Source organism: Gracilinanus agilis, chromosome 3 (assembly GCF_016433145.1).
Source record: "Gracilinanus agilis isolate LMUSP501 chromosome 3, AgileGrace, whole genome shotgun sequence".
Classification (NCBI taxonomy): domain Eukaryota; kingdom Metazoa; phylum Chordata; class Mammalia; order Didelphimorphia; family Didelphidae; genus Gracilinanus; species Gracilinanus agilis.
In genome coordinates this window covers 202,788,521-202,810,644 of record NC_058132.1, presented here as the reverse complement: position 1 = coordinate 202,810,644, position 22,124 = coordinate 202,788,521, and the positions used below count along the sequence as shown (strand labels likewise).

The following is a 22,124-nucleotide window of genomic DNA, read 5'->3' as shown; positions in this document are numbered from 1 at the left end:
ATTCCCCATTAAAGAGCTCCAGTTCTTCCTACTATCTATCCAGTGCTTCCCTACTGAAGTAGTGGGAAGCAGTTAGGATCCAGTCTCACCTGGCATTCAAAGCTCTTCAGGATCTATCTCCACTTTTTCTCCCTTGCTCTGGCCATTCTCCTCATCCCATCTGAGCTTTGCTCCAGGGTGGTCCAAGGGGTTGAAGTGGCTTCCAACCTTTAGGTTACTTACCAAGTCTTGTTCATCCTTTAAGGACCAGTTCAAATTCCAATCCCTTTAGAGTTTCCCCTAGTTCTCCAGCTTTCCTTCTCACCTTTCCTTCTTCTGTAGCCCTGAACCACTTACTTCACTAGCCACTTAGCATATGCTGCCTTATATTGAAAAAAAAATCTAACTTTATCTGTCCTATTTCCTCAAATACCTTATAAGACCTAGAGGGCTTGGAATATGTTTTATACTCCATTTGTGGTGTCTAACATCATCATCATCATCATCAACATTTCTATAGCTTCTACTATGTGCAAAGCACTATCTTAAGTGCTTTAACATATAGTTTGTATTTAAAGTAACTCCATGAATGGAATGTGGATAATCCAGTGGAATAGAATTTCTTCAAGGGCATGGAGAGAAGGTCATTTTTTGTCTTTGTATCTATTCCAGGCACCTTGCACATAGTAGGCATTTAATTAAGGCTTAAATGCTGGTCAAACTTGAATTTGAATCTAACCCTGGGAAACTGCAAGTTGACAGGAGCAATGGAGATGTGTCTGGTGCTGGCCTGTGAGCCTCACTGTGCCCTCCTCAGCCTCTAAAACTCCCTACCAGCCTTTCCTGAACTTGGGATGTGGAGTACTTACTGGAGTACTTAGCATGAAGCATGCAGAGAAACCTTGCCTGTCAAATCCCGAATCCCAAAGAAACAAAGTTAGAATTGTGAGAGAACTGAGAATGGAAAAAATAGAATACTCTCACTTTTCCTTTAGCAAGTCATGACTTAAATTTTTCTTCTTCTGACTCCTTAAAGAGAGGTGATCATACTCACCAGTGCAGTGAAGGGCAACCAGGGCCATTGAGAGGCAGGGCCTAGAAAATGCAAATATACAGGTGGGATTGACTTTTGTGCCTTGCCAGGCCAGGTGTAGAAGTCTAGGCTTCCAGGCTCTGTTAGGTTTAGTCCCTTCAGACCTTGAGAGGATCTCATATTGGAAGTGATCCCAGAGACCATTCAGGCTAATACATGACTGTGTCATCCTGAGTGAAAAATTCTTCAGATTTTACCTAAAAACTTCTGGTGATGGATAAACTCACTCTTTTCCAAGGCAGCTCCTTCTACTCTTGGATAGCTGTTAGCTTCTACCTATGCCCTGGGATGGGAGTACAGATTTAGCACCTGGAGGGATCTTAGGAGCCATTAAATCCAATCTTCTTATTTGAAAGATGAGTAAAGTAAGTTCCTAGAAGTTAAGTTACTTCTAGGAAGTCTAAGGTCACACAGGTAGTAATGAAAGATCTAGAATTGAAACCTAGGTGCTCTGATTCCAAATCCAATGTTAACTCTCTTCAAGTAGATAACTCTATTTGAAGAATTCTAGTTAACCTCTCTGAGACTCAGTTTCCTTATCTGTAGAGGATGCCTTCTGAAGCTATCAAAAGCTCTAAAGTATAATACTACAAGAAATTACCCTTGTAATAAATGCCAATCAAACTACTCATAATAAGGAGGAATGCAGAACCTGGAGAAATATATTTGAGGTGCTCCCTAAGTTACCAATAGGAAGGTGAACACATACCTTTTATGAAAAAAAAACACAACAAAAACTAAGCCCAACAACCCTTACCTTCTGTCTAAGTATCAATACTAAGTATTGGTTTGAAGGCAGAAGAGTGGTAAGGGCTAAGCAATAGGAGTTAAGTGACTTGCTCAGGGCCATATAGCTAGGAAGTATCTGAGGTTAGATTGAACTCAGGACCTCCTATCTCTAGGCCTGGCTTTCTATTCACTGAGCCACCTGGCTGTCCTGAACACATGTCTTTCAAAAAATGATATTTAATGTAAATGACTGGACTAATTTTATCCTTTAAGTCTTAAAAATTTGATCTTTGAAGAAGAATGGGGCATAGGCACAACCCATTCATCATTGACTAACAACAACAAAAAATAGAAGTAGCAATATGACTTATTTTCAAGAATTCTCTGTTAGTTAAATATAGAACAGTGTGATTGTGCGATTGTGTGATTGTGTGTGTGTGTGTATGTTGTATAAGACTGTAAGACAGAGACACAGAAATAAAAAGCCAGAGGGAGACAGAGGGAGAGAAGAAAAAAGAGAAGAGATGAGAAGGACAGAAGGAGAGAGGAACATAAATAGATGGGGAGACACAAGACAGAGACAGAGAATAGAGAGCTGTAGAAGACCCAGAGAGAGGAGAGACAAACAGAGTTATGGAGGGAGGGAAGAAGGGGAAGGGAGAAAGAGACAGAAGCAGAGGTAGCAAGAGACCAAGGGAGAGAAGGAGGAAGAAAAGTCAAGACACAGAAACAGAAATGGAGATAGGGAGGAGAGAGACATAGAGAAGAGAGAGAAAAAGAGAGAGACAGGGAAGGGCAGGGCAGGGAGACAGAGAGAGAGAGAGAGAATGAGACCAAGAGAGAGACAGAGAGAGAAAATAGGGCTGTTTATCTATATGTCATGGTCAGAATTGGGGTGTATGTATATTTGTATGCCATTACTAGAGTACATCTATATGCATGTGGTTTCCTATACTGAAAGGAAGATTGGTCCCTGTTTAAGGGAATCTTTCCACCAATTGTGTTGGGGTTGGGTGGTTGACCACATGATGGTTCCTGTACCCAGGCACCCTGACCAGACATTGTCCCAGGCTATGGCTGCAGCTAAGGAGGAGTGAGGAGTGAGCACACCTGGGTTAGTGTGGGTCTTAAGATGTGAGCTCCCTTCTACCTGTGATCACTCCCAGGAGAGTGGATTCCCAGGCCCGAGGGAAGAGTTGGCCCTTGCAACCTCAGGGGGACCAGAAAGAGTAAGAGCATTTGCTAGTGGTAGCTGCATTGCAGGAGGCCTTGTTCAATGTTCAGGGGTGGAGAGGAGCACCTGAAGGCACTGATAGACTAAGGCATGAGTCAGGGATGAGGGACCACACCTGGCCCTGGATTATTAAAATTGGAAGAACCATGAGGTCAAAGGCCCCCAGAGAGCTCAGGAAATAACAGCATAAAAATGTTAAAACCCAAGACATCATCCCCTGCATCCTAGGAACAGATCCCATCATAAAGTTAACAATTAAGAAATAGGCTGCCAATTTTTAAAAAAAATGAGTAAGCAAAAGAGAAAGAACCTAACCATAGATAGCTATTATTATGCTAGAAAAGAGCAGGGCACATCTGGAAGACAATGAAGTTAAAATACCCATTTCTAAAACCTCAAAGAAAAATGTAAAATGGATACAAATCCTAAAACTGTTCCTGTGAGAGTTTAAAATGGACTTTAAAAGCCAATAAGAGAAGTCGAGGAAAAATTAGAAAAAAAAAAAGAACAATGTAAGAAATCAAGAAAGTTATGAAAAAAATATCTAGAAACTCACTGAAGAAAATTACTCTTTAAAAATTAGAACTGGGTTAGGGGAAGCTAATAACTTCTTAAGACAATAAGAAATAATAAAACAAATTCAAAAGAATGAAAATAGAAGAGAATATGAAACACCTCATTACAAAAGCAAATGACCTGGAAAACAGATTGAGGAGAGATAATATAATATAAGAATTTTTAGGAAACCTAAAAATTGTGATAAAAAAAAGAGTCTACATACTGTTCTTCAAGAAATTAATGTCAAATTGCCCTGAAGTTTTAGAACTAGAGGGTAAAATAGAAACTGAAAAAATCCACTGATTATCACCTATAAGAGACCCCAAGAAAAGTTTTGTCATCTCCCAGGTTAAGAAGAAAATACTATAAGCAACTAGAAAAAAACAATTTAAATACTATAGAGCAACAGTCAGGATAACATAAGACAGGATAACACAAGACAGCTTATACATTAAAACAACAAAGGCCAAATATTTCAGAGAGCAAAGGAGCTGGGTTACAACCAAGAATAACCAACCTAATAAAGCTGAGTATAATCATATAAGGGAAAAAAACCCCTCAATATTTAATGAATTAATGGGCTTTCATGTATTCTTTAAAAAATCATCAAACCCTTACCTTCTGTCTTAAAATCTATACTAGTTATTGGTTCGAAGGCAGAAGAGTGGTAAGAGCTAGGCAATGGAGGTTAAATGAGTTGCCCAGGGTCACACAGCTAGGCCAGATTTGAACCTAAGACCTCTCATCTCCAGGCCTGGCTTTTTATCCACTGAGCCACCTAGTTACCCCCACTTTCATATATTCTTGAAGAATTGAATAGAAAATTTGATATACAAGAATCAGAAGAAACACAAGAAGGTAAACATAAAAGATCAATTATAAAGGATTCATAAATTCAAACTATTCACTTCTTATATGGGAAAATATTATTTGTAACCATTAAAAATGACATCTCAACTTGGGTAGTTTGAAAGAGCATATATACACAGACAGAAGGCTTGGGGTTGAGTTGAATATACTGGAATGAGTCCAAAAAATAAAGCTAAAATTGTTGAGTTCTGTCTTTCCTTCTCTAATAGGTAGGAGAGGGGCCAGCTTATGTAAATAGTTGCCTTATCTATACTGTCTTATCTGCGCTTTGTGTTAATCAATGTAGACAGAGGCTTCCATAAAGGTGGTTAGGTATAGAATTTCTTATAAGAACTAACTTTAAGATAACAGGGAAGAATACTTGTACAAAAATATTTATAGCTGTGCTCTTTGTGGTGGCAAAAAATTGGAAAATGAGGGGGTGTCCATTGATTGGGGAATGGCTGAACAAATTGTGGTACCTGATGGTGATGGAATACTATTGTGCTAACTGCATCTCCTTAATTTCTTTTGTATTTATTTTTTGGTTAGATTAATCTAGTTCTGAGGAGTCCTCTGCTATTATTATTTTGCTGTTTCCATTTGTGTCTTATTTAGTTTTTCCTTTAAAATTTTGGTTGCTCTTATACTTGGTGCATACAGATCCAATACTGATACTACTTCTTTATCCATAGTACCCCCTACCCCCAACATAATATAGTTACTCTGTTTATCCCTTCCAATTATGTCCATTTTATCCCTAACTCGTTCAGAAATCATGACTGCTACTCTGCCTTCTTTGGATCATCTGAAGCATAGTATAGTTTGCTCCAACCCTTCATCTTCACTTTATGTGTATCTCTCATTTTTAGTGTGTTTCTTATAAACAACACGTTGTCAGGTCCTGATTTTTAATCTTTTCTGCTATCTATTTTCTTTCCATGGTTGAATTCATCTCAGCTACACTCAATGTCATAGTTACTAGCTATGCATTTCCATCTGCTCCATTTCTCACCATTTGTTCCTCATTTTCTTTCTTTCTGCCATATCTCTCCCTCAAATGTCCAGTTTTCTTTGTCCAATATCTCTCCAGTACATACTGCTTCCTAAAAATTTTTCTTTATTCTCTTCTCTTGCCCTCCTACTTCCAAATTGACTCACCTTTCCAAAGGTCACTCCTTTATCCCTTCCCTCTTATATTTTAATTCTTATCTACCTTTCCCCAAATCCCTTTTTTAATCCCTCAAATATGCCTTTCTACTTCCTTATTCCTTTATTCTCTCACCTTACCCCACCCCCACTTCTTGATATGTACTCCCTCCCTCTAGGTATCTCTTCTTTACCTCACTTATGCTCTTGTCCTTTCTCTTAACCCATCCTTCCTTTTCTTATTCCCTCAGTCCACTGTCCCCTCTCCATCCCAATCTCATTCCCTCCTGTTTCTTAATTTCCTGTTAAGAACATTTTTACCTTTCTAATTGTATATGTTACTCTCTCTTTATCCCAGGTCTGGTGAGAGTTGGGTTCTAGTACTCCAAGCCCTCTACCTCTTCATCCCTTTCTCCATGGTGGTTCCTCCATTTATTTCTCCTCTTCCATATAAGCTAGCTCTTCTACCCTTCCTCTTCCTACTCTATTCCACTACCATTTCAGCTTATTTATTACATTCCCTTCACATCAAATATTTCATCCATACACACCCTTTCAAAATACTCAGGAAATGATGCCATTCCCAGGGGCCATAGATAACATCATCCCATAATAGAATAAAACAGTTTGACCTTTTGGGTTGCTCATGATTAGTCTTTCATGACCTTTGTATGTTTCTTATAGATCAAATTTTCTGCTGAGTTTGGTTTTTTTTTTCAGCAATAGTTGAAACTCCTTTATTCATTAAACATCCTTTTCTTTCCTTTTATAATTATACTCAAATCTTTGCTGGATACATTATTCTTGGTTGTAAGCTCAGTTCTTTTGCTCTTCAAAAAACTGTGTTCCATGTCCAATGTTTTTTTAATATTGCAGTTGCTAAGTCTTGTGCTATTTTAACTACAGTTCCTAGTATTTAAAATTTTTTTCTTATTGCTTGTAGTATTTTCTCCATAATGTGGAGGCTAAGGGGGCAGCTGGGTAGCTCAGTGGATTGAGAGTCAGGCCTAGAGACGGGAGGTCCTAGGTTCAAATCTGGCCTCAGGCATTTCCCAGCTGTGTGACCCTGGGCAAGTCACTTGACCCCCATTACCCACCCTTATCACTCTTCCACCTAGGAGCCAATACACAGAAGTTAAGGGTTTAAAAAAACAATAAAAAAATACATAATGTGGAGGCTGTGGAACTTAGCAATGATTTTCTTGTGCATTGCCATTTTTAGGTCTCTTTAAGGTAGTAATTGATAGATTCTTTCAATTTCTGTTTTATACTCTTTTTCTATAATTTCTGGGCATCTTTCCTTGACTATTTCTTGAAGTATGGTGTCTAAAGTTTTTTTTTTTTAATGATAACTTTCTGAGAATCCAACTAATCTTATATTGTCTCACCTTGATCTAGTTTCCAGGACAGTTTTTTTTGTGATAAGATGTTTTGTATTCTTTTATTAGCTTACTCTTTTGATTTTGCTTGTTTATTTCTTGTTGTCTCAGGAAATCATTAGCTTCTCCTTGTCCAATTCTTGTTCTTAACACATTATTTTCTTCTGTAAGTTTCTGGATCTCTTTATCCCTTTGGATGATCTTTCATAACTTTCTTGATTTCCTTACATTGCTCTTATTTTAAAAAGATTTTTCCTCAATCTCTCTCATTTGATTTTTGAGTTATTTTTAAAGCTCTTCCAAATGCTTGTTTTTAGTTTGTGGCCATTTATTGTATTTCTTTGCTGTTTTTACTTCACTATCCTCTGAATTTGAGCCAAGATCTCCTCTGTCAATATAATAGCTATCAATAGTTGGGTTCTTTCTCTTTTAAAGCTAATTTAAATTAATTAATTTAAATTTTAGCAGCCAGGCCAATAGACTTAATAATAGGCTTTTTTTTCCTGGAGTCCTAGAATTTCTATTGTATTCATGTATTCTCAGGTTTCAGGATGTGTGTGTGTGTGTGTGTGTGTGTGTGTGTGTGTGTGTGTGTGTGTGTGTTTGTTTGTTTTTTCCTGTGTCCTATTTCATTATTGCAGTTTTTATAGTCCAGATTCAGGCATACTCCTGTGCTTGAGCCCTAGTCTGTGATTGACCTCAGATGTTCACATCAGACCTTGTGTGTAGTTTTGCCACTGTAATTCCAAGCAGTTACACTGCCCCCTCCACCCCCCCCCCCCCCACTGTATCAGCAAGAAGGGACTCCACTTTCCTGGGAGTGACCAGAACTGATAGGACCCTAGACTCTCAGCAAACACACTTCCTCACTTCTCCTCTACAACTGCAACTCTGGGCAGAGAAAGTGTCCTGTTCATGTTCCTTGGACCTCCAAAGTCCCTTGCTTATTATCAATGAAGTTTGAGTTCTTGCTTCTAGGGCTTGGTGCCCACTGACTCTGAGGTGTCCATTCCTTTAATCCTCAGTTGTAGACCAGCTGGGGTCTCTGGAACTGAGGCTGCAATAGACTCAGCTGCTCCTAGGGCCCTTTGCTGCTCCTTGTGCCCTTTGCCTGAGGATTCAGATTCCAGTAGTGGAATTCTTGGTGGATTCTTGGGGTTGCAGACTTCCCTGGCTCAGCAAACAAGGTGAAGTTGCTGATCCTGTCTTCTGGGGCTGCCATGTAGATTCCTTCTGTTTCCTACGTTTCTGCTCCTGGGGTTGATAGTGCTAGAACTGAGGCTAGGGAAATCAGAAATCTTTCCCCCTAGTTGTACCTGGCTGTTTAGCTTCACTCCCAAATCCTATTTGTTTTTACATTGTTAGAGCTGATTTTAGGGAGTTATTTTTGGTTGTTTGGGGGGGTTTTTGGGAGGGCAAGAAAGCTTCACACTCTACTCTGTAATCTTCCCATAATGCATCCCAGAAAATATATTGGGTTAGAGTCTTAATGGATATCTTCTCTTTGAATTATTCACTAATCAGAGATGTCTTGGGAAGTCCAAGAAAGGCATTGAATATTAAACCCCCAAATTATATTTATAGACCATTGTGAAAGAACTTCCTTGTCTTTGGTCATCGACAGGATCACTGACATTATTTTACTGGTTAAATATCAAACTATTCAATAAATTGATATCCTTACTCCCATATATAATTTTTTTTAAACCCTTGTACTTTGGTGTATTGTCTCATAGGTGGAAGAGTGGTAAGGGTGGGCAATGGGGGTCAAGTGACTTGCCCAGGGTCACACAGCTGGGAAGTGGCTGAGGCCGGGTTTGAACCTAGGACATCCCGTTTCTAGGCCTGACTCTCACTCCACTGAGCTACCCAGCTGCCCCCCATATATAATTTTAATATTATGTATTGATTCTAAGGCACAAGAGTGTTAAGGGCTAGGCAAGGGAGGTTAAGTTGACTTGCCCAGGGACAGAGACATCCAGAAAGGAAATATTCGAGGCTAGATTTGAACTTAGGACCTTCACTAGGCCTGGCTCTTAATCCATTGAACCACCTAATTGCCCCCATAGAACATTTTTAATTGTAACAATTATATATACATATTTTGGTCAAATGACATGTTAGTGTGGGGAGGAGAAAGGTAGAGGGAGATACCTGGGAATGTTAAAGTAACAAACAAATGAATAAATAAATTTAAAAGAAAAAAGGGGAAAATAATGTTCAACAACAAAAAAGAAAAAGCTGGATGACCTTTTGGTGGGAATAATATAGTGGGGATTTTTGGTTTGGCCATTTCTCAATCTGAGATCCTGTGATTCTGCTAATTGGGGCCAGATCAAAGTTTCAGAATCTTTTTTCTTTGAGATCTTAGAACACTGAAGAGGCTTTTACTTGTGGGTCTTTGTTACTGGGCAGTGACTACCTAAGATAGTCAATGACTAGGCCTGTTCAAGGAAAATGGAAGATTTATGGGGTTTAGTAAGGATCATGAGGCAGTTAGAAAATGTGTAATTTTCCACCAACATGGATGATGAATGAAGGCCAACTACCTTTAGGTAAAATGACACATTACCCAGCTTATGTGGATGGGTGTATGTCATATGAAAAAACAAAAACAAAAACAAATTCCCAGTAATGTGATTCTACAACCTCCCAGAATTGAATTATCTCATTGGTCAGGCCAGGCTTTCCTGGGATCTAGATTAAATTCTTCCTAACTTAGCAATACAAGAACCCTGCCACGAGTATCCACTGCCTGACTTTTTGAAGATTCCTCTCACTTACCTTGAGAAATCCCACACTTGAAGCTCCTGGTCTATGGCTATGATATGACTGACAGGCAACTGTTGCTCTGGGCCAATCTTCACAGCTTGGAAAATTGGCTTCATGCTGGAACTGGAAGAAGCCATATGTTAAGTGGAGTAGGAGCTTAGAGAGTGATAATGGGGACCTAGTCCTCCCTCTCCCAATTGGTATATGTAGGCTCTGAATGATGTGGAATGTGAGAGGGAACAGGAGGCACTGTCTCTGAGTCTTCATCTTGGTGTGGATTTAGAGGATTCTAGTCACTGTCACTGTTCCTTGGGCAGGAACAGATGGAGGTAATGGCCTTAGGTATTGCATTTTGCTCTGGTTAAAAAGCAGCTAAGGTGGGGGCATGTGGCTTTCATATAAAAAAATAATAACCAGGAGAAGTCCTAACATTTTCTGCCTTGAACAGTACCTAGCACATAGCAAGCACTCAATAAATGTTTATTTATTTTGAAGTGCTGGAGATATTTTTCTTGAAGAACATCCTAATCCTTCTATCACATGATAGGGTTTGTTCATGTTTACAATGTCTTTTTCCAACTCTCAACTTCATTTCCATTCCAACTGCATCCAGGTCCTCACTCACTCCTTGCATTTCACAGTAGTGCCTTTGGTCCACTGGAAAAGAAAGCAGTGAATGGATCCAGGTGATAGAAGAAGCTTATCTGATTGGGGAATGTCAGTTCTTCAAACAAGGAATTTGGTTGCATATAAGTTTGAGGAGGGTTTCTTTCATTAGAATGTAAACTCCCAGAGGGCAGGAATTGTTTTGTGCCTTCAGCCTTGAGCATTTGGCATACATTAAGTACTTACTAAACTTTTTTTTTTTTTTAGCCCTTACCCTCTGTCTTAGAATTAATACTGTGTATTGATTCCAAGGCACAAGAGTGGTAAGGGCTAGGAAATTGGGGTTAAGGGACTTGTCCAGGGTCACACAGCTAGGAAGTGTCTGATGAACCCAAAATCTCCTATCTCTAGACCTGGCTTTCTATCCCCTGAGCCCCTGGCTGCTCCCCTTACTATATTCTTCTTGTTGTTCCCTTCTGTGGTGATGCTATCTATGGAGGAGGTAGAGCAGGACCATGACCTATCCCTAAATGGTCTTGCACTAAGATTCCCTTCAGCTGAAATGCCCTTTTCTCTTCTCTTTGCCAAACTGTGCCTGGCCTTTCCTTAATCCCAGATGAAACTTACCTCCTCTAATTGTTACCCCTGATTTATTCTATCTTTTGGTTCTTTTGTCTCCTCTTTGCTCAGTCATTTTCTCCAGTGCCCAGAAAAGACCATTAAAAAAATAGAGGAATAGGTTCAATCAATCAATCAGTGACTGATTGGTTTGCAAATTTGATATCCATAGAATTAACTGAATGGTATTCCTTCTGGAATGGGTACAGTAATCACTCCTTTGGTAACCTGGCAGGGTAAGAAGGGGACCACCTAAGGTGAGAAAAAAGGATGAGAAAATTAGGGAACAAGGCAGAAGAAGTCTAAAATAAAGTGTGTAGGTGGGTAGAGAAGAGAGGAAAAGATCAGACATGTGGCTTTGATATGCAGCATCCAAGAACCAAAGTAGGAAGGGGTTTCTGAGAACTCAGGAAAGAAAGATTCCTGGGTTCCACCACTTAGAGACAGCAAGATGATTCTGTTAACTAACTCGTGCCCAGGCTGACTGCTATGCATGGGAATGGGTGCTGGTGTTAACCTGGGTTTCAGAATGGTAGAGTAGAGAGAAAAGCAGAGGTTCACACTACCGAGTGCAGAAGGATGGATATGGAGGTGAGCTAGAGGCAAAAGGTAGGCTAGAAGATGAATCTGGGTGTATGGTAAGAGAGTAGGTTTAAAGGCTTTAGGGAGAATTCTCCATCACTTTTGAGAGGCTTGTCACAAACTAAAGGCTCTGGAAGAGTGCAGTATCATATGGTAGAAAATGTCTGGGATTTAGACTCAGAGAATCTGGTTTGGACAAGTTGATTAACTTTTCTAGGCCTCATTTTTCTTATCTGCAAAATGAAGGTTTTAAACTCTCTAAATCTCTAAGATTCCCCTCCAGTTCTAAATCTTTCTTGTGTTTGCTGCTGCTGAGTCATCTTTAGTTATGTCTTCTTTTGTGACATCATTTTGAGGTTTTCTTGACATAGATACTAGAGTCATTTGACATTTCCTTTTCCAGCTCATTTGATAGATGAGAAACTGGGTCAAATTGGGTCAAATTACTTGTCCAGGGCCACACAGCTAGAAAGTATCTGAGGCCAAATAAAAACTCAGGAAGTTATCTTTCTGGTTCTGAGATCAGTGCTTTATACATTGTGCCATCTAACTGCCCCTATGATTCTGTAAATACAGGGTAGGCAAAGCAGAAAACCCTTTTCCTTCTCAGAGGCTCCTGGAGCATCTGGTTAGAGAATTTCAGGGGAAATATATAGTATTTTTTTTTTGCATTTTGTATTAAAGAGGAGGGACCAAGAATGAGCAAATCAGATCTCCTGGCCATTTTGCCTAGCATCTTAACATTGTGGAAAAACTGGGAAGGTTATCCCACATTGGAAATGAACAGAGATGCCCCCATGTCCATCTATTCCAAATAGATGCATTGTATTAGAGAAATGGAATTATTGAGTATTGGAGACAGAAGGAACCTCTAGTCTAACGCCTTTCATTTTATTGATGAGAGAACTAAGACCTAGAGAGAAGGATAATAAGATCATAGATTTAGAAGTGGAAAGAGCCTTAGAGGTCATCTAATCCAATATCCTCATTTTACAAACGAAGACACAGAGGAATGCCATAAAAGTGTGATGTTTTTTGCCAAGGTCACTTTGCTAGTTAGTGTTAGAACTAGGAGTCTCTCAGGTGTCAAGACTGCAGATGACCAGGCCAGTGTTTGGTCCACTACAAAGTCTGTAACTCAGGATTTTGCAGCCAGTTTTAGATAATCTGAGCAGGGCTGGAAGGGTTAGATAGGACTAAAACATCCTAGTAAAATTAAGGCCCATTGAAAGGGTTATTTGACTCCAAAGGGCTTTGGCTGCCAGCAAAGGGAGGAAAGGCAAGTATGGGAGATAGAGAAAAAAAGGAGAGGCAAGGCAAGGGGTCAAAGAGGTGCAAAAGATGAAGAGAGAAGAAATAAAGGTCTTGAAAGGAGACAAAATTACCTGTTATATCCCATCTCAGAGCAGGCAATTTCAGCCCAGGCTTTTCGAAAGTTGTCAAAACAGACTGAGAACCAGAGTTGTGTCTGTCTGTGTAACACCTGTAGAGTGGACCTGTCCTTGGAGAGCCGGACTAGGAAAGGAGAGACTTGGGTCAGGCTGTGAGAAGTAAGTCACTCTCCTGGACTTACCTGGACTTCTCTCTCCTAATGCCCCAAGATACTCTGAGACTAGCTTCACCTCATCTCTTCTTCTGGGAAGGGATCAAAGAGAGTGCAGCTTAGGGGTATGAGAGAGAAGTAAGATGAGGGGAACATTAGTGAAGGGGTGGATTTTTTAATCTCAGGAACAACAAGAAGGCCAGTCTATTTGGCTTTAACTGGCTAGGCTCAAGGTCTCTTCAAAATTCCACTAACCTCCGGACAACTCAAATTCTAGGGTCTGGAGGAGACCTTTCCCAGTTTACCCTCTTGTCCCCTGCCACCACACCATCCCTTTGAAATGAACTTCCATCTCCTCTGTAATGTTTTGTATGTTTTCTGCCCAATTAGAAGATGAACTCATAGAGAGAAGGTACTTTTTGCTCCTTTTCTTCTATTTCTGACATTTAGCACAGTGCCTATTACACAATGGGTGTATAATAAATGGTTGTTGACTCAATGGTATTTATGTAGTACTTGAAGTTTTGAAAAGTGCTTTATATGCTTCCTTATTTGGTTGTCCCTACAACCCTGTTGAGTTAGTTGCTATTATTACCCTCATTTTATAGATGAGGAAACTGAAACTGAGAGCTGTTAAATGACTTGCCCAGGGTCACACAGCTATGAAATGTCTGAAGTCAGAACTGAATTCAAGAAGTTTTTTTCTGATTCCAAGCCCAGACCTCTATCCATTGGGCAACCTACCTACCTTAACCTTTGACTCCTAGTAGATTGGTAGACTCCTAGTGAAAATGGGGAACTGCCAAAGGTCAGGTAATAAGAACAATACTAACTACCCATATTTTAATTGTGTTTTTAAGGTTCAAAAAGGGCTTTCCTTACAATAGTGTAGGGGAAGTATCATTATGCTCATGTTACAGACAAGGAAATAGGCTGAGAGGGGCTGTGACTTGCCCAGGGTTGTGCAGCTAGAAATTATGTTAGGACCAAAATTGAAACCCATTTGTCTTGGTTTCAATATCCTATGCCCGAATATCATATGATCCACATTGTCTTAATGTCTAACCATACTGAGGGATGGTCTGTTAGGTCCAACCCCAAAGATCACTAAAGCACTTTCTCTGCTTTAAGTCAACTTTCCATTATGTCTGTTGTTCTCATCCATCCCTTAATGTCTTGGACTTTAAGATCAGTAACCAGTCCTTGTTCTCTCTACCTGCTGGGCACTCACCTCCTACCAGGGGCAAGTCTTCATCATTGGCGATGCTCTCCACGCAATGCTGCTCATCTTCTCCAAAGGCACAATCCTTGTGTCCATCACACACCCTATTCGTTGGGATGAACTTGTAGGTGTTTGCACAGTAAAAATAGTACTTTTGCAGGATTAGTATGGCTGCAAATACATTTGGGTGTTAGGAAATAATGGATTAGTAGCTAGCAGAGGTTGTCTTTTTCTAGCCTCTCCCATTAAAAGATTTGTAGCATGGACCCACTGCAATTAATTATTTCTAATTCAAAGAAGCATTTCACTCATCAAATGGTAGGAAGCCAGAGTGTTCTCTGAAAGAATGTAAGAGCTAGAAATCATCTAATTAAACACCCTTATTTTACAGAAGAGGAAAATGAGGTCCATTCAATGAAAGTACCTTTATTTCTATACTATGCCAAAAAGATAGGAATAACAGATCTCTGACTGGTGACAGAGTATGCCAGACTAGACTTGGTAAGAATGTATTTTCCTGGAGTCTTGTACTTCTGATAAAAAAGGCCTTGACTATGAAAAGAAAGGAGCAGGAGCAGCTAGGTAGCATAGTGAATAGAACAACAGGAGTTGTGAGGACCTGGATTCAAATCTGACCTCAGACACTTCCTAGAAGTGTGACCATGGGGAAGTCACTTAACCCTGATTGCTTAGCCCTTGTAATTGATACTAAGACAAAAGAAGGATTTTTTTTTAAGAAAGAAAAGAAAAGGAAGGAGGGAGGAGAAAATTGTTTGGTATATCCACTAAGCAAAATTCCATAAAGAGCAGCAACAATATAGGAAGAAGAGCAAAAATTCACCAAATCTAAGAAAGGAGCCAATAACCCATGGCTTCAGGTGTTTATATACAAATGCTCCCAGTATGGGCACTAAGCAAAGCGAATGAGAGATAGTGAAAAGAGCCAAACTTGGCCTGAGTATAATGAGACCTGGCAGGGCAAGCCTTAACTGATGTTTGGTCTGAAGTTTAATCAAATGACGTCAAATCAAAAGTCTAGGCTTTAATCATTTTCATAATCTCCTGATGATGATGTACACTTGCTCTATCTTATCTGTATTACACTAGCTAGAATTTATATAGTGCTTTACAAATATTATTTCATTTGACCCTTACAACAAGTGGGAGGTAGGTCCCAGGCCAATTTTACTGATGAGGAAACTGAGCAAATAGAGGTTAACTAATTTGCTCAGAGTTATGTTATGTTAATAAATAACAGATATTTTGGGGAAGCTGATGATTATGCCAGGGCCAGTAACCTTCAAGATACAGACACTGATTGACAGGCTTCAGTGAGAAAGGAGGGGGCTAGACACTCCTGGCTCTCAAACCCCTCCCCCTAAGCAGTTGATGTTTCAGTTGGAAAAAATGGAAACTGACTGAGGTACTTCTGGTAAGTTTCTTTTGAAACTGAACTTCCATGATGTTCCATTTTCTTTAACTTATATTCCCCACAGGTCTGATAGAGGAATAAGTAGAAGCTAGTTATCTAAATGTTGAAGGACTGAGATAGATGATCTTCTTAAATCTGGCCGCTGACAGGATTCAAGTTAGATGACCAGACTTGAGCAGTGAGTAACCCCCAAATAATTCCCAGGCACAGATATTGTAGGTAAAGCTTATATTAAGAAGGAAAAGGAAAAACTAGAGGGGGTAATTAGGGTTTTGGATAAGAAAAGGGTGACCCTGATCTGTTAGGTTGAAGCTGCCCTCCGCCCACCCCCACAGGAGGGGGTGAAGGGCACTTAACTACACTGGCTCTCTTGTTAATAGTGAATATATCTAATCACTAAATCACTAAATAATTGTTATATTGATATTGATAAGGATTAACCCTATAAAACCGGCTAACCCCTGAGTAGGAACCACAATGGCTTATGCCACAATGGCCACTCAGGTGAACCCCCCAAGTCAGGAGCAGTAAGCAGTGATCCGCTCACCTCAACCCCCCACAAAGCAACTGTCTCAACCCTTCTCAACTGCCCCCTCACCCAAAGTTCTGGGTGAGGCTGTCCCTGTATTTTGCAGGGATTCCATGCAGCCATCTCTACATAACAGTTATCAGCTGGTAAATGTCTGAGACAAGATTTGAATTCAAATCTCCTTCTAAGGCATGTGTCCTATCTCTTGAGCCACTTAACTGACATGACATTTTTCTCAGTTCTTCTATTCCTCATATGTGGGAAGCCAATAAGAGAATAGATAAAAATCTGAGACTCCTCTTTTGACCCCTTTTGTGATCCTTGTGATTTCTTCTTGAAAAGTATTATGGCCTTACTGAAAAGCTTTAAGTTCCTATCAAACCTGAATTTAAAGGATTAACACTGTTAACACAGCAAGGAATGTTGCTGCCTGTTATAGCTAAGGCCAAGATACTCCCCAACTTGGCTTTGTGATAAGAACCTAGTCAAAATTCAGCCTTGGCCTTGGTCTATTCTGAAGCCAATGTTTTGTGTTTTGATGTGACATAATTTGTAACTTCTGCACATCTGCAAAGTTTTGGGGGGGTTCTTTTGTGTAAAACGAGTCTTAAAATATATATAATAAACTCCATGCTCCTGGAGCCAGAGCTGGAAGCATGAAGTAAAAGACATTTCCCTTGTCCTGTCCTTATTTCCTTATCAACTAAACTGTCCTTATCAGAGATGATAAAGAGATCTCCACAATATATTCTCCCTTTTCTTTTAAATTGAGAAGGGCATCCACCTGTTGGGCTGTGTGAATTTCTCTTATGAGGGCCAAGGGAAACTTTTAAGTTACACAAATTTGGAGATGAAAAAAAAAGAGGACAAAAACAATGATCCAATGATTGCTAGGTGCATTGACAAAAAGCCAATTAGGGGGCAGTCCCCTTTGGCGCAAGAGTGTACATTCAAAACAAATGCATTTAATTCCCCATAGTTCAAGCAACTGCACCCCAAAGTTCATTTTGGATCTTCTTGATGCAATGTAGGTCTCTGCAGGCATCTTCATGGTGTCTTCTTCCAAATTACCCATTTAGAAGCCAGGACTATAGAAAGTTACCACACTTATAAGAGAAAGAAAAGGACCAATTTTTTTGTGAGAAAGGGAAGTGTCTTTTCCTGGTCTGATTTGCCTGCACTTGAGCCAGGATGATGGCCAATCTTTGGTACTTAACTAGGATGAAGCTCAAGGAAGTCCAGCCTCTAACATATGCCAGAAAAGCTGCAACCCTGAACCCAATCACTAAGTTTAAGTCCTTCAGTATTGGCATGAGAAAGTTTTGTCAATCCTTCTTGGATTGCTATGATCTTTTTTGACCTTGCGGTGCTAGGCATTGTGCAGTTTCTCACCAATCCCATTGGACTGGGTGGTCTCCTTAACCTTGTGGCTCTTTTGCTCCCTTCTCCTGGAATCAGACAGAATCATTAATTATAGTCCCATAATATTTACCAATTCGTGGCAGGTTTCCATAGACTAAGGCTTTGTGGGTACGCTTTAATATTAAACTTATATTACTGTGAAATCAAAAAGGATTAATATTGATAATATGTAATTTAAGTACAAAAATGAGAAAAAGTGAAAAAAGTCAATTATTCTATATATAAAAAAATTAAAGGAAAAGCAATAAGAAAATTAAAAATTCAGAGAAAAATACAATGTTTTTAAGGTAAAAAAATGTTTTAAAAATGAAAATTATATATATAGTTTAGATTTAACGAAATGACTCTTACCCAAAAATCAAATCCATTTTTTGTATGAATAAAATAAAACCTCAACCCCCATATTATAATTCTGGGGTATTATTTGTTTCTTTTATCTGTAATTAGCTATTCCAGTTGATGGTCAGAAATTATACAAATAAATTAATGTACAAGAGATTCAAACTAACTTTCATTGAAACAACACTTGGAATGGATACAGTTTCTTTAGTAAACAATGGAACATATTGGCTTGCTTTACATATTCAAATTTCCGGGGCTTCAATTATTATGTTACTTTGCTTTGAATATGGCAAAAGGAGGGAAGGGAGTATAATATTGTTTGACTTGAGGTAAGAGTCAAGGATTATTTATCAATGATATCTTTCTTTTGAATGGTGAATCCAAATCAATAATCCATAAATGAGTAATATCAGTTGCAAATCCAATGACTTTTACCTTAAATAGTAATTATTACCAATAGCATTTGAAAGTTTTCCAAGATTTACATACACAATGAAAAATTATAATTTTATAAAATATGATAAACACATTTTCTTTTTCAACAATTTCTCAATGAATAAATTATCTAGTAATTCTTTTCTGTAATATAGAAAAGAGTGAACAACTTTGCTTGGAATTAAGTTTTCATCAATGTTATCTTGAGTAGAGAGGGTTAAAGTAGGGGCTGGTTATTCTCTTAACTTATTGAAATAGTCAGTTTACTTTAAACTTTTAGTTAATAATACCAATCATATATTATTGTAAATAGACATGATCAATTTTTAACAAATAGCTTTTACACATAGTTTACATTTGAACATATGGCTTTAGTTTTCACAAAGTAAAGGACATGTTTTGATAACATTCAATAACAATTTTGTTAAAACCCAATATTTGTATCAGCGTTGCTTGCAAAATTATTGTCCACATAACCTCAAAATTCAATGAGACTGCTAATTACCCCTTTAAGTTCTAAATTTATAGTAAGGAAGGAGTTAATAAGTTTGTTAGAAGTTCTAAGTTTTTAAAAGTAAGGAAAATTCCTTTTTTTCTGTAGCATTTTTTTTTATCCTCTGACTAAATGATTGTACTTGTAAGATTTATATGTTTTGATCTTGATACAAAATTACTCTTCAAAGGTTATTGATTTTAAAACTTCAAAATTTTCAACCAGGTACCTTGGAATATTCCTACTTTTACAAATAATAGTCTTATTTCAGGTCCCTTATGATTACTGAGATGATTAATATTTCTAGTTAAATGCATTCTTCATTATATCTTATAATATTGACAAGTTTGTTAATTAGTTTTAATTGCATCAAAATCACTACAAAGTAAAAGACATTATAATAATATTAATGCCATCACAATCAAGTACATATTAACAATGATATCAAATTATTATAAGGGTTATGCATTTTGTTATAATTTTATATTCTGGATTTGAATGCATTACTACAAATCACAAATATTATGAGAATACAATCTATTCAATTAACCTTTAAATACTAGTGAAATAGTGAACATAGGAGACATACTTTGACTAGGATCTAGTAACTTAAAGCATAAATTTAAGATGTCACAATAATTATTTTTGCATTTTCTAATATTATTTGAAATAGAGATAACTACTTAAATTGAACCAGATTTCAGAAAGTTACAAAATTAACATTAGCTTCTTACTAATTATTTCACTTTACTGAGTTTGAGTTAGTAAAAACTGTTGCTGAAAATATTTATAGTCAGAGACTCTCCCTCCTTTATGTAGAAGGGGTTAAATTATTTTTGAAACATGTCCAAGGCTGCAGCCGCTTTTCAAGCGGCTGTGTTCTTTAACTCTTTAGTTACTGCATTTATAAAATTTGCCTCATTATTTTAAAACCTTGATGATTTACCACTTCCAGATGAATATTAATTTAAACTTCACTATATCCAAATTGTCCCTGATTAAAACTTCTTAACAAGGTTTCCTACATATACCAGTTATTCTTTCAGACCTCTGCTTAAAAAAAGAATAAAACCTGTAGTCTGGCCTCTCTATACCTTAGGACAAATCTACATAACTGATTAAATATTTCTTTTAAATCATGAACTAATATCCTTACATAATTTGCACTTATCATTTGCAATCCTCAAATTCAGTTTGATAAGCATTTTTGGCAAATTTGATTGTTTTAATCCATATTTTACACACTGCAAGTCTTAATAGATAACTTCTTCAATATAAAGTTTGTGCATATTTAAAATTAAGTGAAATTCCATTTTCTAACTGGTAGTCAATAGATTTATACTATACCATCAGTATCTATTCAAATTCTTAGCAAACATGTATCCTAATGAATTAGAGAAAGGGCTGTGAGTTTTGAGAAAAAGGAACTATGTTTTATGACTTTCCAAAATTATTTCTTGCTAAACTGAGGCAGCATGGATGATTCAATTTTGGCTTAAAGTTTTCTCATGAACCATTCTCTGTTTAAAGGGGTATAATTACAAAATATAAGCCAATGGTATTGTTCTAATAATTTATAAGTTAAGATTTTCACTAACATCTGTGTGATTAATGGTAGATTAAACTTGTGTCAGTCCAAAAAGTTTTTACCACTCTCAGTTAAGCATTTAGGAGAACTGATGATTCTGATTAGCTAAGAAAGTTTTAAATTGCACTTCTGTACCTCAGTACACAGTTCAGAATCATTGCTTTTTCTGTCTGAATAAAACTTTTTTCTTAAATTGCATTTAGAATCCTTGGTAAATTTGATTAAATATACATCTCAGAATTTAACCTGTTGATATAATTTGGTGGTGGGATCAAATCTGTCCCCTGTTAGTGTCTTATGATTTCTTTGTTCCCTTTCTTATGGCCAGTAAGAAATGGAAAAAGAAATGTAGACAAATTATCTTGTTGATTCTCGCCTTAATGAGAGCAGAGAATATGATTTCTTTTAATCAATTAAATTCTCTTAGAGTTTAAAACACTCAGAAATCCATTGGAGATGTTATTTTTCTGAATTTCTCGAACTCCTCTGTCTGTCTTTCCCATTCCTCCGGAATGAATGAGAAAGAGAGAGATTTATTTTCTCCAAAATTCCATTGTGATCACAGAGAAACACAACAATAAAACTTAAGATTCAAATTGATCAGAGACACATAGACACAACATATAGACACATAGACTGATCAAGGACATATTTCCCGGGCATTTCACGCATACTCTAACAAATATAAGACATCCTATCAAAGATCAATAAATCATATCTTTCTTTGCTAAAGAAATCTGGAGAAAAAAGAAAGTTTATTATTCAGAAAATTATTCAGAAAATGGGTTAACTCTAGCAAGGAACTGGCTAAACTAGGATGAATTCTTGGATTAAATTTAGTCATTGGTGGGGCCAGTATTTGGCCTCCTTTCCATCTTCCCTGAAATCTCTTTATCAGGTAATCTGTAACCATTTCTATGGAATTTGGAATTACAATTTTTCTTCCAGTGGTAACCTTTCTTACATCTGGGACACAAAGAGTTAGGGGCATTGGAACAAGAGTTTTTTACAGCCTTTGAGCCCTTAATCATTTCAGAATAAGTTTTTCCTTTCAGGGCATAGACAGAGAATGGGGAGGGAGGAGACAGACAAAGAAGGCCAGGGGAGAGAGCGAAGAGGCAAAGGGAACAGGGAGACAGAGACAGAGGAAAGACATAGGAGAGAGAAGAGAGAAACAGAGGGAGAGAGAAAAAAGAGAAACACAAACACACAGAGCCAGAGGCAGATTGGCTTATAACCAGGAGGCATAAACTGCATACTATTGTCCAAATATGCACTGATTTTATAAGCCAGAGGGCCTATGGCAGAAAGGGACCTGGGACACTATTTAATCCAATCCTCTCATTTTACAGATGAGGAAACTGAGGCTGAGAGAGTCAAGTGATTTGCCCAAAGTTACACAGGTAGTAAGTCCCAGAAGCAGGATTTGAACCTAGGCCCTCTGATTCTTTAACCAGTGTGGCTCCATATTGCCCCCCCCCCCCCAATTAGAATGTAAGATCCTTGAGAGCAAAGACATTTAATTTTTATTCCCCAGAGCTTGGCACATCACTGGCACTTGCTGATTGGG

The 22,124-nt window shown here is 38.0% G+C and overlaps 1 protein-coding gene across 1 annotated transcript in view; it reads right to left on the bottom strand.

Annotated features, from left to right (window-relative positions):
- The window catches only part of LOC123241375 (transmembrane protease serine 4-like), a 44,548-nt gene that overhangs the window by 11,327 nt on the left and 11,097 nt on the right, over positions 1 to 22,124 (bottom strand). Inside the window, exons 2-5 of the mRNA XM_044669031.1 lie at positions 14,323 to 14,484; positions 12,934 to 13,063; positions 9,755 to 9,865; positions 1,034 to 1,074 (exon numbers count right to left, since the gene is read on the bottom strand). Coding sequence (XP_044524966.1) covers positions 1,034 to 1,074; positions 9,755 to 9,865; positions 12,934 to 13,063; positions 14,323 to 14,484 — 444 coding nt within the window. The remainder of the gene's footprint in view (positions 1 to 1,033; positions 1,075 to 9,754; positions 9,866 to 12,933; positions 13,064 to 14,322; positions 14,485 to 22,124) is intronic.